The sequence below is a fragment of the Candoia aspera genome, chromosome 1, assembly GCF_035149785.1.
Source record: "Candoia aspera isolate rCanAsp1 chromosome 1, rCanAsp1.hap2, whole genome shotgun sequence".
Taxonomy (NCBI): domain Eukaryota; kingdom Metazoa; phylum Chordata; class Lepidosauria; order Squamata; family Boidae; genus Candoia; species Candoia aspera.
The window spans coordinates 199,248,545-199,262,162 of record NC_086153.1 but is presented as its reverse complement, the minus strand read 5'-3'; the positions used below and the strand labels follow the sequence as shown (position 1 = coordinate 199,262,162).

General features: G+C 39.4%; 1 protein-coding gene across 4 annotated transcripts in view; it reads right to left on the bottom strand.

Annotated features, from left to right (window-relative positions):
* Positions 1–13,618, bottom strand: part of RBMS1 (RNA binding motif single stranded interacting protein 1) — a 168,183-nt gene that overhangs the window by 12,985 nt on the left and 141,580 nt on the right. For all 4 annotated transcript variants that reach the window (XM_063318310.1, XM_063318309.1, XM_063318307.1 and 1 more), the window contains exons 5-6: positions 10,344–10,501; positions 8,442–8,521 (exon numbers count right to left, since the gene is read on the bottom strand). In XM_063318310.1, coding sequence (XP_063174380.1) covers positions 8,442–8,521; positions 10,344–10,501 — 238 coding nt within the window. The remainder of the gene's footprint in view (positions 1–8,441; positions 8,522–10,343; positions 10,502–13,618) is intronic.

Sequence of the window (13,618 nt, the reverse complement as noted above, 5' to 3'; positions counted from 1 at the left end):
AATTTCCAGTAACACACACACTTTTTAAGAGAAAGATAATTTAGCAAGAAACGTGATTTTAGCATACAAGTTAGGTTGAAAATTATTTTATCTTGCTAGTGAGAGGTCTTCAACTGACACTTTCATTGGGTTCATTTTTTTAAATAATAATTTTTATTGAAGTTTAGAAATACAAAGATAAAAAATCAATACAATCTAAGAAGAATATGAAAGCTAAAAAAAATGCAAAGGGAAAAAAAAATAAAGTAAAAAGGTATATCAAAAAATGACTTCCCCCTCCAATAAGACAAGTACAAACTACTTCAGTAACTTACCACCTTCTTCAATATTTCAACAAAAGATCTTTTTCCCATATCTCATCTCTTATCAATAAACTAATTGTAAAGCTTCGTCATTCAGTCCTAATCAGCAAAAGTCCATTAAGAGTTACCAGAAATAATAACATATATATTTTAACCTTAATCAAATAAGCCCACTTTGTATTCCTTCCATTTACTTTTAAGAATCTTGATCTTTAATCCCTTCAAACAGTGTCCCACAAGTTGATTTCTTATTATTTTCTTTTTGTCTCCTCTCAGAAACTCCCTCACAAGTTTAAGTCTTCACAGGTCTCTTTTGTAAATCCAAAGAAAACAATCCAAGTCACTCTTCTGATTTATTTATATGTCCTTTGTCCTTTATTATTAAGACATCAGCCAGTTTCATTTGTAAATCCAGTGTAACATCATTTTCCATATCATTCTTGTAACCTGACATTTTAAAATCCATTTTCAGATCCATATTCAAATCAGCCTCCGTTTCTGTTTTAACCAATAAATTCTGCCTGTCTTCCATAACTTCTTTTGAATCCATTTTTATAATAGCAGACATTCTTAAGAGTAATTTCTGAGTGCATTGTTCCCAAATATCTTGAATTCTTCCACAGTTAAATAATATTGTTCCATTCTGTATTAATGGGTCTCTTCTCCTTTCATTATAATCTTTTGTTCTCTCTTTTTCCCTCTACTCGACCTTCATCGTGGTGCCCTAGTATCATGTTTTTTTTTCCTAATCAATAAGACTTTCCACAGGAAGGTTTCTTACAGTTAGTTTCAAAATCTTCATATATATTTTTAATACATTTTTAAACAACCCACAGAAAATATTCTTGTAATTAATTTGTTACAATTAATTTTCATCCAGTCTCCCACCTCACCGTTTTGGGGAAGGTGGTTGAGAAAGTGGTGGCATTGCAGCTCCAGAGGATCCTGGATGAAACGGATTAACTGGACCCCTTTCAGTCAGGTTTCAGGCCAGGATATGGGACAAGACTGCATTGGTCGCACTTATGGATGATCTCTGGCAGGAGCAGGATGGAGGCAGTGCATCCATCCTGGCTCTTCTTGATCTCTCAGCGGCTTTCGATACCATTGACCATGGTATCCTTTTGGACTGGCTCAGGGAGTTTGGGGTGGGCGGCGTGGGTTTACGCTGGTTCTCCTTCCTCCGGGGCCACTGTTAATAGGGAGTGAGAGATCCAGCCCTCGGCCCCTTCTTTGTGGGGTGCTGCAGGGCTCGGTACTCTCTCCGCTCCTTTTTAACATCTACATGAAACTGCTGGGTAAGATCATCCGTCACCACAGGATGAGGTATCATCAGTACGCTGATGATACTCGATTATACATCTCCATCCCAGGTGAAGTAAGTGATGCCGTGACCACTCTCTCCAGGTGCCTGGGGGCTGTGTGGGCCTGTATGGGGAAAAACAGGCTTTGACTGAACCCTGGTAAGAAGGAGCGGCTGTGGGTTGATAGCTCCTCAGCTTCTGGGAAACTGTCATCTTTAGTTCTGGATGGGGTTACATTGCCCCAGACAGACCTGGTGAGTAACTTGGGAGTTCTCTTGGACTCACAACTCCTGCTCAAAGAGCAGGTGGCAGTTGTGGCCAGGAGGGCCTTTGCTCAACTTCGTGTTGTGTGTCAGTTACGCCCTTTCCTGGACCAAGAGGCTCTTCGAATGGTCACTCACGCCCTGGTCATCTCCCATATAGACTACTGTTAACATGCTCTACATGGGGCTCCCCTTGAAGAATATCTGCAAGCTTCAACTGGTCCAGAACGCAGCTGTGCGGGCAATCTTGGGTGCTCCAAAGTTTGCACATGTAATACCTTTGCTGCATGAGCTGCACTGGGTTCCGGTTTGCTTCTGGGTCCAATTCAAGGTGTTGGTTATTACCTTTAAAGCCCTACATGGCATGGGAACATCTTACCTGAGGAACCCATCCCACCTGGTCACATTGACCTGTCCCACCTGGTCATACAGAGAGGGCATGTTACGGACCACCATCTGGCAGGGTCCCGGAAGCGTGCCTTCTCTGCAGTATTGCCTGCCCTTTGGAACATTCTTCCCCCAGAGGTGAGACAGCCCCCCTCGCTCCTCGGCTTCCATAAAAAATTAGAAACCTGGTTTTGCCAGCAGGCCTGGAATGGGAAGGGGACTAGCCACTCCTGGGGTTGGCTAGCACCATAGAATGATTTTAAAAAGGCCCATTATACTCACGGACTGATAGAGAACTCTCAGCCATCTAGATTTTATCTCATTTTTACTCTTATTGTATTTATTGTATTTATACTTGTTTGAATTTTAACTGTTTTTATTGTGAACCGCCAAGAGTCCATCCTTGGCGGTAATAAAATTTGATAAATAAATTCAACCCCCTTTTTCAAGTCCATCTGGCCCCTTAATCCGTTTATAACTTTCCAAAATCAACATTCTAGTCACCCTTTTGCTGTTTATTCCATTTTTAAAAAAAAAAATTAAGTCCTTAAACTTTTGTTTGTACAAAACAAAACTTTTGTCAGTCCAAAACAAAACTTTTGTCAAGGATAAAACCCTTGTAATGACCTATGGTAATGAAACTTGCCCTTCTGAAGGTTCTTAACATACGAAAAGCCATTAACAAGCAATTTCCTAAAGTGATTAAGAAAGGAAGCATGCGAACCCAGTGAACTTTTGAAGGTGCTGAACTGCAGCTTTGGTGAGATGACTCTTCCCCAGCTCCCAGAGCTCTAAAACCCACCAGAGAAGGCTGTCCTGCAGTCTCCTTGTGGGGAACCATTGTATGGAATGCTTGTGGGAGATCCTGGTCCTCTCCTTGCTCTGGAGAGGAACTCTGAGGAGCCGACCCATTCACTGGTTCCTCTTTCTGCTGTGGTCATAGGCTCTGCAGTCTACCATTGCTTCCCCAGAAGTCACTTTCATTGGGTTCAGATGTCCAGTAACAAAATAAAAAAAGGACTAATGAATTCCTCCGACCCCAATTTTTTCAACTGTACATTCCTAAACCATCTCTGCTTTTAAGGATGCATGAAGTTGGAAAAAGAAGATCAGCTTAGGAGTGACTGCAAAATGCGATGTAGTTTGACTATTCGTCTTTGTAAAATTCTCTTTTCCTGGCTTTATTATTTCTGGTTACGTAGTTGTATTTTGGAATAAAGGAACCGGCTACGCTTTCTCTTTGACAAAATGTGTAGTTTTTCAATTAAATGCAGGCAAATAAGAATGTATGGGAAAGACTATACTGTAGAGCAATGAGAGTTAAATGATAATCAATAGGAAAATGAATACATCTACAATTTCAAGCAACTTGTTTGTTTTCTTAAAAAGAAGAACTGAAGGAGGCTGGACAAGATGACCTCTGAGGTCCCTTCCAACACTATGGTTTTATGAGGAATTATTAAATTCCAAATTATTGTTTAAAAATTCAACAGGTTTGTCTAACATTGACATTTTATAATTATGTGCCATCAAGTTGGTGTCAATTCTTGATAAACCTTCTCCAGGATTATCTGTCATTGAAGTCTTTGAATGCTACACCAATCGCCACTGTATCCAAGTCCATCCACCTTGCTGCTGGTGATCATCATCTTCTCTTTCCTTCCATCTTTCCCAGCATTATGGACTTCTCAAGGGATCTGGGTCTTTGCAGAATATTTCCAGAATATGACCATTTCAGCCTGCTCATTTGTGCCTTAAGTGCATAGCTGAGAAATGGCAGGCTGTAAATTGAAATCATCACCACCACCACCACCATCATTATCATCATTGCCACTGTGCTCCCCACCCTGCTGTAAGGGTGTAAATCCCACTTGACCTTGCATATGGAGAACCTGAGAACCAAGAATTCTGGAATGGCTCATGGAATGAAATTATACAAATTTCTTTCCTATTCTTGGTTATCGGATTACATGTCTCTATGCCCCAGCAGTATACTGGGAATTACGGAAACAGAGGATCTTTGTACACCTCTTATACCCCCACATCAAGCTCTCCCTTCTCTGCCTGGTGCAGATTTCTTGAGTTCTAAATACTCAATTATGTCTGGTGTGCTCATAAACAGAACATGTTATAGGACCTCAACCTTAGCCTATTTACACCTACGTTCCTCTTACTGAAACTGATTTTAAGCAAGCTCGGTGAAACTGGGCTCACATACCAGGACTCTTGTCTATTTAAAAAACAGGAATGAGAGCAGCAACTGCCTCAATGCTAGTCCTTCCTTTTCTTCCACGCCCAGGAACAACTTTTAATGCCCTGTTTTAGTGCTGAAGTAACTCATCTGGATAGCAAGATCCAACCATTATTTGCATGCTCTCCATCACACTATTAGCACTATATGAGTGAGTGCCTCCTTCTAACCGATTACACATTATGGAGTAGTGGCAGGTGGGATGCCTGGAGAGGAAGCCTGCCCTATGTGCCTTGGTTCTTCCTGGGGGGAGGACCCTGAACAGTCATTACTGTCAATCACCGATGGGCAAGCTCATTTAGTTGTTCTTTCCATACAGTGGATCCCAAAGAAAATGAATGGAGATGCAATGGCAAAACTGGGCTGGCCGGTTGTCTTAATCCTTATCTGAACACCGTGATTTCACACATATGAAGATGGTCTTGATTTCTTCACTTCTCCAAGTTTGTTCTTGTTTCTAACAATGATTCTGCAGCTACTGTACCTTCATACATGTTCCCTCTAATGCTACCATAACATGACTCTCTCTAGTCTTATATCTATTCAAACAACAGCTAGAATTAAATAGGTTATAATGCTGCCTCAGTTCTTTCTGAATAGTCCCAGTACTGTAGACTGTCATGGGCCTTTTAGTTTAGAGGGTCCTTATTCTATAAGATGATTTTAGAAATGTCTGTAGTATGTTATAGTATTAACTGCTGTTTTTATCCTGTATCTGTATGGTGCTTAGTTAAAGGCACAGGGTTAATACATTTACTACCACTACATTTCTGGCTATTTGATTCTTTTTAGGAACTTCTACAGTTGTAGCTACTTTGTGAATGGGACAGGTGCCCAAACCTTCCAAGTATTTCATTTGTGCACTTCTATATAAAAACATTTCTAAATAAATGCTTCTTACAAAGTCCAATAGAAAAGAGTCTGGCCTGGTTTCCTTAGAAGTGTTTGTGTAGCATTTCCTGGGCTTCCTTCTGTTGTCCAAGTGTCCAGCTTCTTCTCTTGCCAACCTATTTGGCCATTTTGTGTTTGATTCCAGATGGCTCTTTCAGCTTAGGAGTATGATGGCATGACTTTTTTAGACTGTTTTTCTGCCCAGATCTGTTCAGCAACATGTTCTGACTCCTCTGTTCTTACACACTTTTCTCATCCAAATCAGAGCTGCTGACTTAGCCAAGGGTCCTCCATTAGCAGAGATTTGCTTATTGGCAGATTTATTTATATTTAACATATTTTATTCCTTGCCCTACACAGAGGTAAGCTCTGCTAACAGAAAGTAACTACTGCCTCTCCTGAAGCTGGAGTGAAGCAAATCTTGCCCTTTTCACTATGCCAAGAAGCAAAACTGAATTTAAAAAGACCTCTGAAGCTAGCCAGACGTCAGAAGAGAACAAGACAGGTCAGAACTGGCAATGTGCAAGACGTTCTGAATGCAAACCATTTTGAATTCAAATAGCTGTGTTTTGAGTTCAGAATAACTGTTTGAAACCATCTGTTTCAGTCATTCCAAAGAGCCCCAAAACAATCCACTTAAAAAGCAAAACAATTGTTTTGAACTCAAAACAGCTGTTTCAAGCTCGAAACAGAGATGTCGACTTCAAACAGTTCAAATTCAGACCACTAGTCAGAAACCATGTGGACATACACATACAAGCAAGGAATTTGATGCTACAGAGAAGGCAGAGGAAAAAAAAGGCAAAATCTTTTGTCTGGCTCTAGAGAGTTCATCTTGTCTTATGCCAATCAGCTGGTTACCAAACTAATAAATTAGTGTGATAATTAATTGAATTTTTGCTATTAATAATATACTACCATATTATTATCATTATTAATAACAATAACAATTTATTAAACTTATATGCTGCCTGAATCTCAACCACTCTGGGTGGCTCACAACAATAAAAAAATACAATAAAATCAATAAAACATAAAAAAATAGATAAAAGATGGCGAGTGCTTAATAAATTACTTTTAAGGACAGAGCAAACATATTAAACCCTTATTAGGTGACTGCCATGTTACAAATCTTTCTTTATATTAAACTCAAGTCTATTTACTCTCTTCATGCATTAGAAAATACTGTATCCAACATTATGGAGGATGAAATCTAGCCTATCCTACAGAGATGATGACCACAAGCTATTTAAGCTTCTTTTTTTGAAAGCTGCAGCTGTAACTGCTATCATATTTATAATGTTATTCTTTATCAACCTGAATATTTTGGAAGAGTCAGAATTAATCATAGGGAACCTGTAATGAATTTCAGAAACCCAACTGTTAATTCCCCATAACTTCAATTAAATCATGACTCTCCAGGCAGCCAAAGGGACCACCACAAAGACAGCAGCCAAAGGGACCATCACAAAATATAAGACCCTTAGCAATTAGAAGGGTCTGTCTTAACAAAAATCGTTTACCTTTTCCTATCAAAAGCTATATCCTTCTGGTCAGCATGGGGCTCCTCAGTGGCTGACTGCTCAGAGAACGGCAATGAGCAAAGCAACAGTCATCAGTTGGAACATGGGAAATGAACATATGCTTCTAATGCATAGAGAGCATTTTAACAAATCCTACAATGCTGAATGCATATTTTGGACATACAATAATTATGAGATAAATTACATTTACGTTCAATTCTTTCTTAACCTGAATTCTGTTTAGCCTGCTCTTCCCAATGTCATACTATCTTTATGTCACTGGGAAGTAGAAGAAAGTCTTTCTTATTGATTGAGTTAAAAAAGGCTTACTTATTGATTGGTTGGTTGGCATACTAAGAGCCCATTTTACCCTGCGCTCCACTTCTGGTTCACTATTTTTATTTTTTTAACCCTATAGAGAAATACGTTACTCCTATCTGGCAGATGCTGATAATGAAAGGGTGTTCGCATCTAGCTCCCAAAAGCAGTATGATGAACTATCATAAGTTGACAGCTGTCCATCACAAAATGGGCTGGGACTTTAACAGCAGGCAATGAATACATTAATTTTAATTAACAGCAGCTCTAATGGAATTTTTCCTGACAAGCTTTTGCAGTGGTAACATACAAGATACTGTGGTATGAACAGCAGCAACAACAATAAAAATCAAGAAATGAAAAACTACAAGATCAGCTTCAACTAATTATATATTTGGTACCAAAGTTTCAAATGAAAAGTCACATTCAGTGCTAGCAAGCAAACAAATCTACGTGAAAAGGAAACTAATTAAAAACCGAAGACTCTTTTAATCCCTCCTCTTCCTGCACACCCATTCCAGAATTACTTACCACAGCTACAGGGATTTGAAGTAACATATGCCTTAGTGCTAGAATATTATCATGGTATTAGCTAACATTGTTTTCCATCTGGTCTCCTTTTGGTTACAGTAAGTGGAATAATGCTTGCACTACTGAATAGTTGAGTGCAGGAGGTAACAGCATCCATAATCTCCATGTTCACGTACAGCAATCTTTTCAGAGTTTCTGCCCATGTGAAAATTTCCACAAAAGGGTACTCAGCGTACAAGAAAAGTGCTACAGAAGAATGGCCAGCCACACTGACAATAGCCTGATTCACAAGTCGCATTTGTCCACATGACTGTCTGCTGAGGAAAGAATGGGCTGTTTGCATGTTCGAAGGGGATGGGCTTGAGTTGGCTGGGGACTAGCAGTCCTCCCATGTTAATTAAGGTAACAGGGGAGGGATTATCAGAGGAGGGTGAGAACACAAGGCATTCTCCATCTTCCCTCCCTACAAAACTTCTCCCTCCCCAAGCCTGAATAACACCACGAACGGAGTAAGAGCATTTTGCTTTACCAAATGGTGATACAACAGCCACATTGTATTCTGCTTCCCACTTTTTATACTCTAGTTCTAAGACTCATTAACTGTGCATTTTCCAAAGAATGAACAGACATACACATGTGCACACATAAACAAACACATACACACCACCTACCAGAAACTCCTGGTGGGGTTTTAATAAATTTCCCATTAAAATGAGCAATCACTGCTTCACATTTTTCTGTTGATTCCATCCTGTGTAAAAATATCAAGTGTGTATTATTAATATGCCTGGTTTCAGTTCTTGTTCTGTATGATTACACTGTTCTGACGAAACTGTTAGGTTTGATTCAGACAAAAAATAAAATCAGAGATTAGCACTAGGCTTAACATTTCTGTGTTCTCTTTTCCCTTTAAATACCGAGATTCCCTCCCCTGAGCTGCCTTTAATCTTCTGACAAACTGGAAGTGAATGAGGGAACGCAGAAGCCCAAGGCTCATTTTCACAGTGCGTAACTTAGTTTCCTGACAGTTTGTGTAGTTAATACAGAGTTAGGAGGCTTCAGTTTAAGGCAGCCTCCTATGTTCCTACAACTGCATGTAACTGAAGGCTTCAGCTTTACTCTCTCTCTTGCCCAGTTCTAGGTGTTCTCATGCCCTCTTCTTTAATGCACTGAAGGTTTAACTCTCCCTGTTCTGCCAGGCTATGTAGTCCGGTCCCTGCTCTTACAAGCCCTGCCCAGAACTTCCTATTTATGGGTGTATGAAACAGTCTGTCCCAATCTTAAAGTTGCAGAAGATTCATTCTTGATCATGCTTTTGAACTTGGGTGTTAGGGAAGATTCCTGAGGATATTCATGAATAGTCCAAAAAACAAGCAAATGGATCATAAGACAAATCAATTCAGAGTTCTTTCTCGAGGCAGAAATGACTTTGCTCAAATTATCCTAACTTGGACATATCCCCAATTGGGCCTTTCAGGGGTCCTAACAATGTACCCGTTCCCAGCATTATGGACTTCTTAAGGGAGCTGGATCTTCACATAATGTGTCCAAAATATGACCATTTGAGCTTGCTCATTTGTGCCTTGAGTGAGAACCCTGGATTGATTTATTCTATAAGACATTTCAAAAGCAGTCTTACATACTGTGGCAGATGTGGGGTATTTATGATTCTTCAGAAGTTGCTGAAGGAAACTTCCCAGGAATAGCTGAGAAAAGGCAGGATATAAATGGAAATGTAGATTGATTTGTTCTATAATCCATTTGTTTGTTCTTTTGGTTAACCATGGTATTCTTAAGCGTCTTCTCCAACACCAAAAGCATCAATACATTTCTGTTCTGCTTGTTCAAAGTCAAGTATTTGTAATACTGAGTTTTTCTCTACATAAGAACCCACTTAACTGACTATAATATTCATTAACAAAAGTATGCAAATGGAAATGCTTGTCAATTAACTATTTGTCTGATGGCAACCTAAATTACTCTTATGTAAGTGATGGTCTACCTCTCAGTTGCAACATCAGTGAAACTTAAATTGAACCTTGCAATAGCAAATAAAAATGAGCGACAACTTTGCTTCCTAGGAGCCAAGACTCATTTCATCTAGATTCAAATAATATATGATCTGATCAACAGATATACATACTTCATATAAACATCTCATCCCTTATAATCATACTCTTCAAATGGTTGAATATTATTTTACCAATTAATTGACCCAGTACTGTTTGTTCAAATGATCATCTTTGAATCAAATTCATTGTTGTAGCAAGGCGAGACATGTTTTTTGCAGCTCAGCATCTCTTTGCCCTTTTACTAGAAGAAATGTGATGTAATACTATTTAAGAAACACAATCCAGGGGAAGAGAATATATGTAGCTCAAGGTTGAACTGTGGAGTCCTTGGTGCTCTCTGAGATTGGTTGTTTGCTTGCAAATGTTTCATTACCAGACTAGGTAACATCATCAGTTACCTAGTCAGGTAATGAAGCATCTGCAAGCCAACAACCAAGCTCAGAGAGTGCCAAGGACTCCACAAGAAACACAATTTCAAAAATTACATAAATGACAACCTACCTTGCAAAGCCAACTCCACGACTTGTGCCATTGGAATCACGAAGTATTCTTGTTGAGATAACTTGTCCAAAGGGTTTTAGCATGTTCTCAAGCTCTTGCTCATCCATTGAAAGTGGCAAATTGGAAATATATAAATTAGTTGGATCCTGCTCCTGTTGCTGAAAAGCAATTAAAATTATTTTATTAGTTTTTACAGTTATGAGCCATATAGAATATAATAATAAAATCCCCAGAATAAAGTGATTCTAATAATAATAGAGGCCACTGCCAACAAACTTTTAATTCTGAGATCATTGAACAGCAGTCTCCCAAACTTCAATGGGAGATCAATGAAACTCTCTAGAGAAATGGTTGTGTCCAAACCTATGATTACATCTATTCATTGCTACCAGCATTCACAGCATGAAGCTCTTCCTTCTTGTGATAATATAAGCCATTATTATCTCTACAATTACATTCAAATGAAAAAAATCCCAAATAAAAGGAGAAGGATTTGCTGCACAATGCCACAGAAATCAAAGATGGAAGGCTGTGCTGCTTAGCCCCACACCCTCCAACACCAAATTATCTCAATTATAACTAGTTGATTAGGCTGATTCACATGAAAAACAAAAGTTGCCATGTACATGGTCTGCCTCCTCTTTTTTATATTATAAAAATTACTTTGGGGAAGCATCCATCACAATGTTGCAGAGGGTCAAAATCCATGCCTTCAAAGACTCTGTTATGAAGATGAACATTCTTCTACTCATGGATTTTATTAATGGCACTGTCAACATCCCTATGAAAAGCTACTCTTGGAGTCCCTGAAATGTGTGGGTAGCTGCAGGCCTAAAGGGAACACACCAGATTTTCAGTGGAATATTAGATTCAAACTTGTTCACAAACACCATGCTTACCTTTTCTTTTTTCTTAACTCAATCTCCTCCCTCCCTCCCTCTCCCTCTCTTTCTAAATTCCTAAAGACAAAGAATATGTGGGTTTCACTTATGGAACCTACTCTTGCTGGCTTTTTAAAAAAATCTCGTTTTTCCCTCGATCTCTGTGCTGCAGTGCACGACTAGAGAGCATTTTTAAGGCCTGCGAGGTTAAAAGGAGAATGGCACAAGTGGGGAAATCAGCTTTTGCTAGACAGACACAGACACAGACACAGACAGATAGACACACACAAACACACACTTTCCTCTGGCTCCAGCTCTATAAAAATATTAAATCAACTAATTCACATATGTAATAACAAAGCAAAACTAATTTAAGATCAGAGTTTATGTGCCATAAATTCTGAATATCCATTCAGGAAAGACAAAAGATATGAATTTATTGGAGATAAGACAACAAAATAAAATGTGGTTGGAACAATATTCAGATTTGCACGATTTTTTGTCTTTGCAATTTGATGAAGGTATTGCTAAGTTAAAAAAAACAGTAAAAGTTACTGCACTTTTAGGTATCTATCTGTGTAAGGCATTTGCACCTTTTAGGATATTTTATATTACATTAATATTCTACTACTAATATAAAAGGAAGGAAGAAGGTAATATATAAAACTTTCCGTCTGATGAATTCACTTGTTTTTCCTCAAATACAGCAAAATAAAATACCATTACAACAGTAATAGTAACAGCAAAGTTAACTGTTTAATCATATGGTCGTTGCCTTTATGCGCATCCTGTTTCTCTTTAGAAACCTGTATGAAGCATAAAGTTGAAACTATTATGCTCCAAGATGCCAGAGAATACAGAGTTCATTCCTGAATCACAACCTCCATTATTAAAAGCTCTTTCTCTCATACACACTCCCTCCTACTCTTTTTAGAAATGTATTTTCCATACTATGGCCTTGTAACTTGAGGACTAGGAACTTGTGGGTATAAATTGAAACCTTCGTTTATTTGACTTGGATTGTGTTAGACCTAAGAAAAATAACAGGTACACAAAAAAGGGTTTAGTCTGCTGAGGTCAGGATTGTGATATTTACAGCAGAATTCAGGCCTGAAATAAATATTCTAAGGAATGAACAGCAACTACTATCAATATAATTCCCTGCCTCTTGATATTTAGATACGGTATCTCATGTTTAGAGGCCAGGTTATTTGCCAAAGGACATGCATTGTTCCTCCTTTTAGGTGACACCTGCCTTGTGGAATTATCCTTAACAATAATGAGCACAGCTGACAGGCAAAACTTACTTTTGAATATCTGTCCAGATTTAGACAGTTTAATGAGTTGCTGCCTTTTTACTGATGTTTTAAAAGATGTTTAAACAGTCATTTGATCTGATTTACTTTTATCTTTACCCATTGTCTCCAATCCTTTCTAATATGTTGAAAACTATTACTACCTGTATAAATAACAGACTTCTTGATCATTCAAATAAGGTTTAACAAGGATGAGTACAAATATTGGTAACCACTATTATTTGGATTAATTGGCCATGCTGGCTAAAGCAATGCAAACCCTCCCTCCCTCCCTCCCTCCCTCCCTTCTATGTGCCCAGTCCAGTACCCTATTTAGTAGCCTGGCTGCCACATTTTGCACCATCTTCAGTTTCCAGACCAAGCACAATGATAGGCCGATTTGGAGTTCATTACGGTGATCTAAACCAGTGTTTCCCGACCCCAGCAAATTTATGATGTGTGGAACTCAATTCCCAGAATTCCCCAGCCAGTATGTTGGCTGGGGAATTCTGAGAGTTGAAATACCCACATCTTAAAGTTGCTGAGGTTGAGAAACACTGTGTCATGCTCCCCGATCAAATGTTCCCAGAACACTTTATCGGACTCACATCCATCTTCCAGCAACCTGTATCAACCCACGAGTCGCCAGCAGGGAGAGGGAGCCGGGTTGGAGTGTGAATCATTTTGTTTGGGGTAGGTGCTCCTTGCCGCAAGGTCCACCAAAGTGGATTACTTCAAAGGGGGGTTGCAGCCCAAGGCGCTACAATGGGCCCTGGGACGGGGAGACCCTCTAGCGGGAGAGGTAGAGAATACTCAGTACCAATTCCGCAGGCAGCTGAGAGCCCAGGTGATTGGAAGGAACATGGTGGCTCCCAGCCAGATGTTCCCGGCATTGAGAAGACCACCCAGATTAGGTGAGGAGGATAGAGAAAAGAGATGGAAGAGGGGAACCTGTTACAAGTGTGGCAAAGACAGCCATTGAGCAGCAGATTGTCCTCGTGGAGGATGCAGCACAGCTGGAAAGTTGGGCGGAAAACCTGCCAAGTCTCCTCCAGTTAAGTGTAAAGGGGCAGCCGCTGCCGCGATTGGGTGCAAGGAA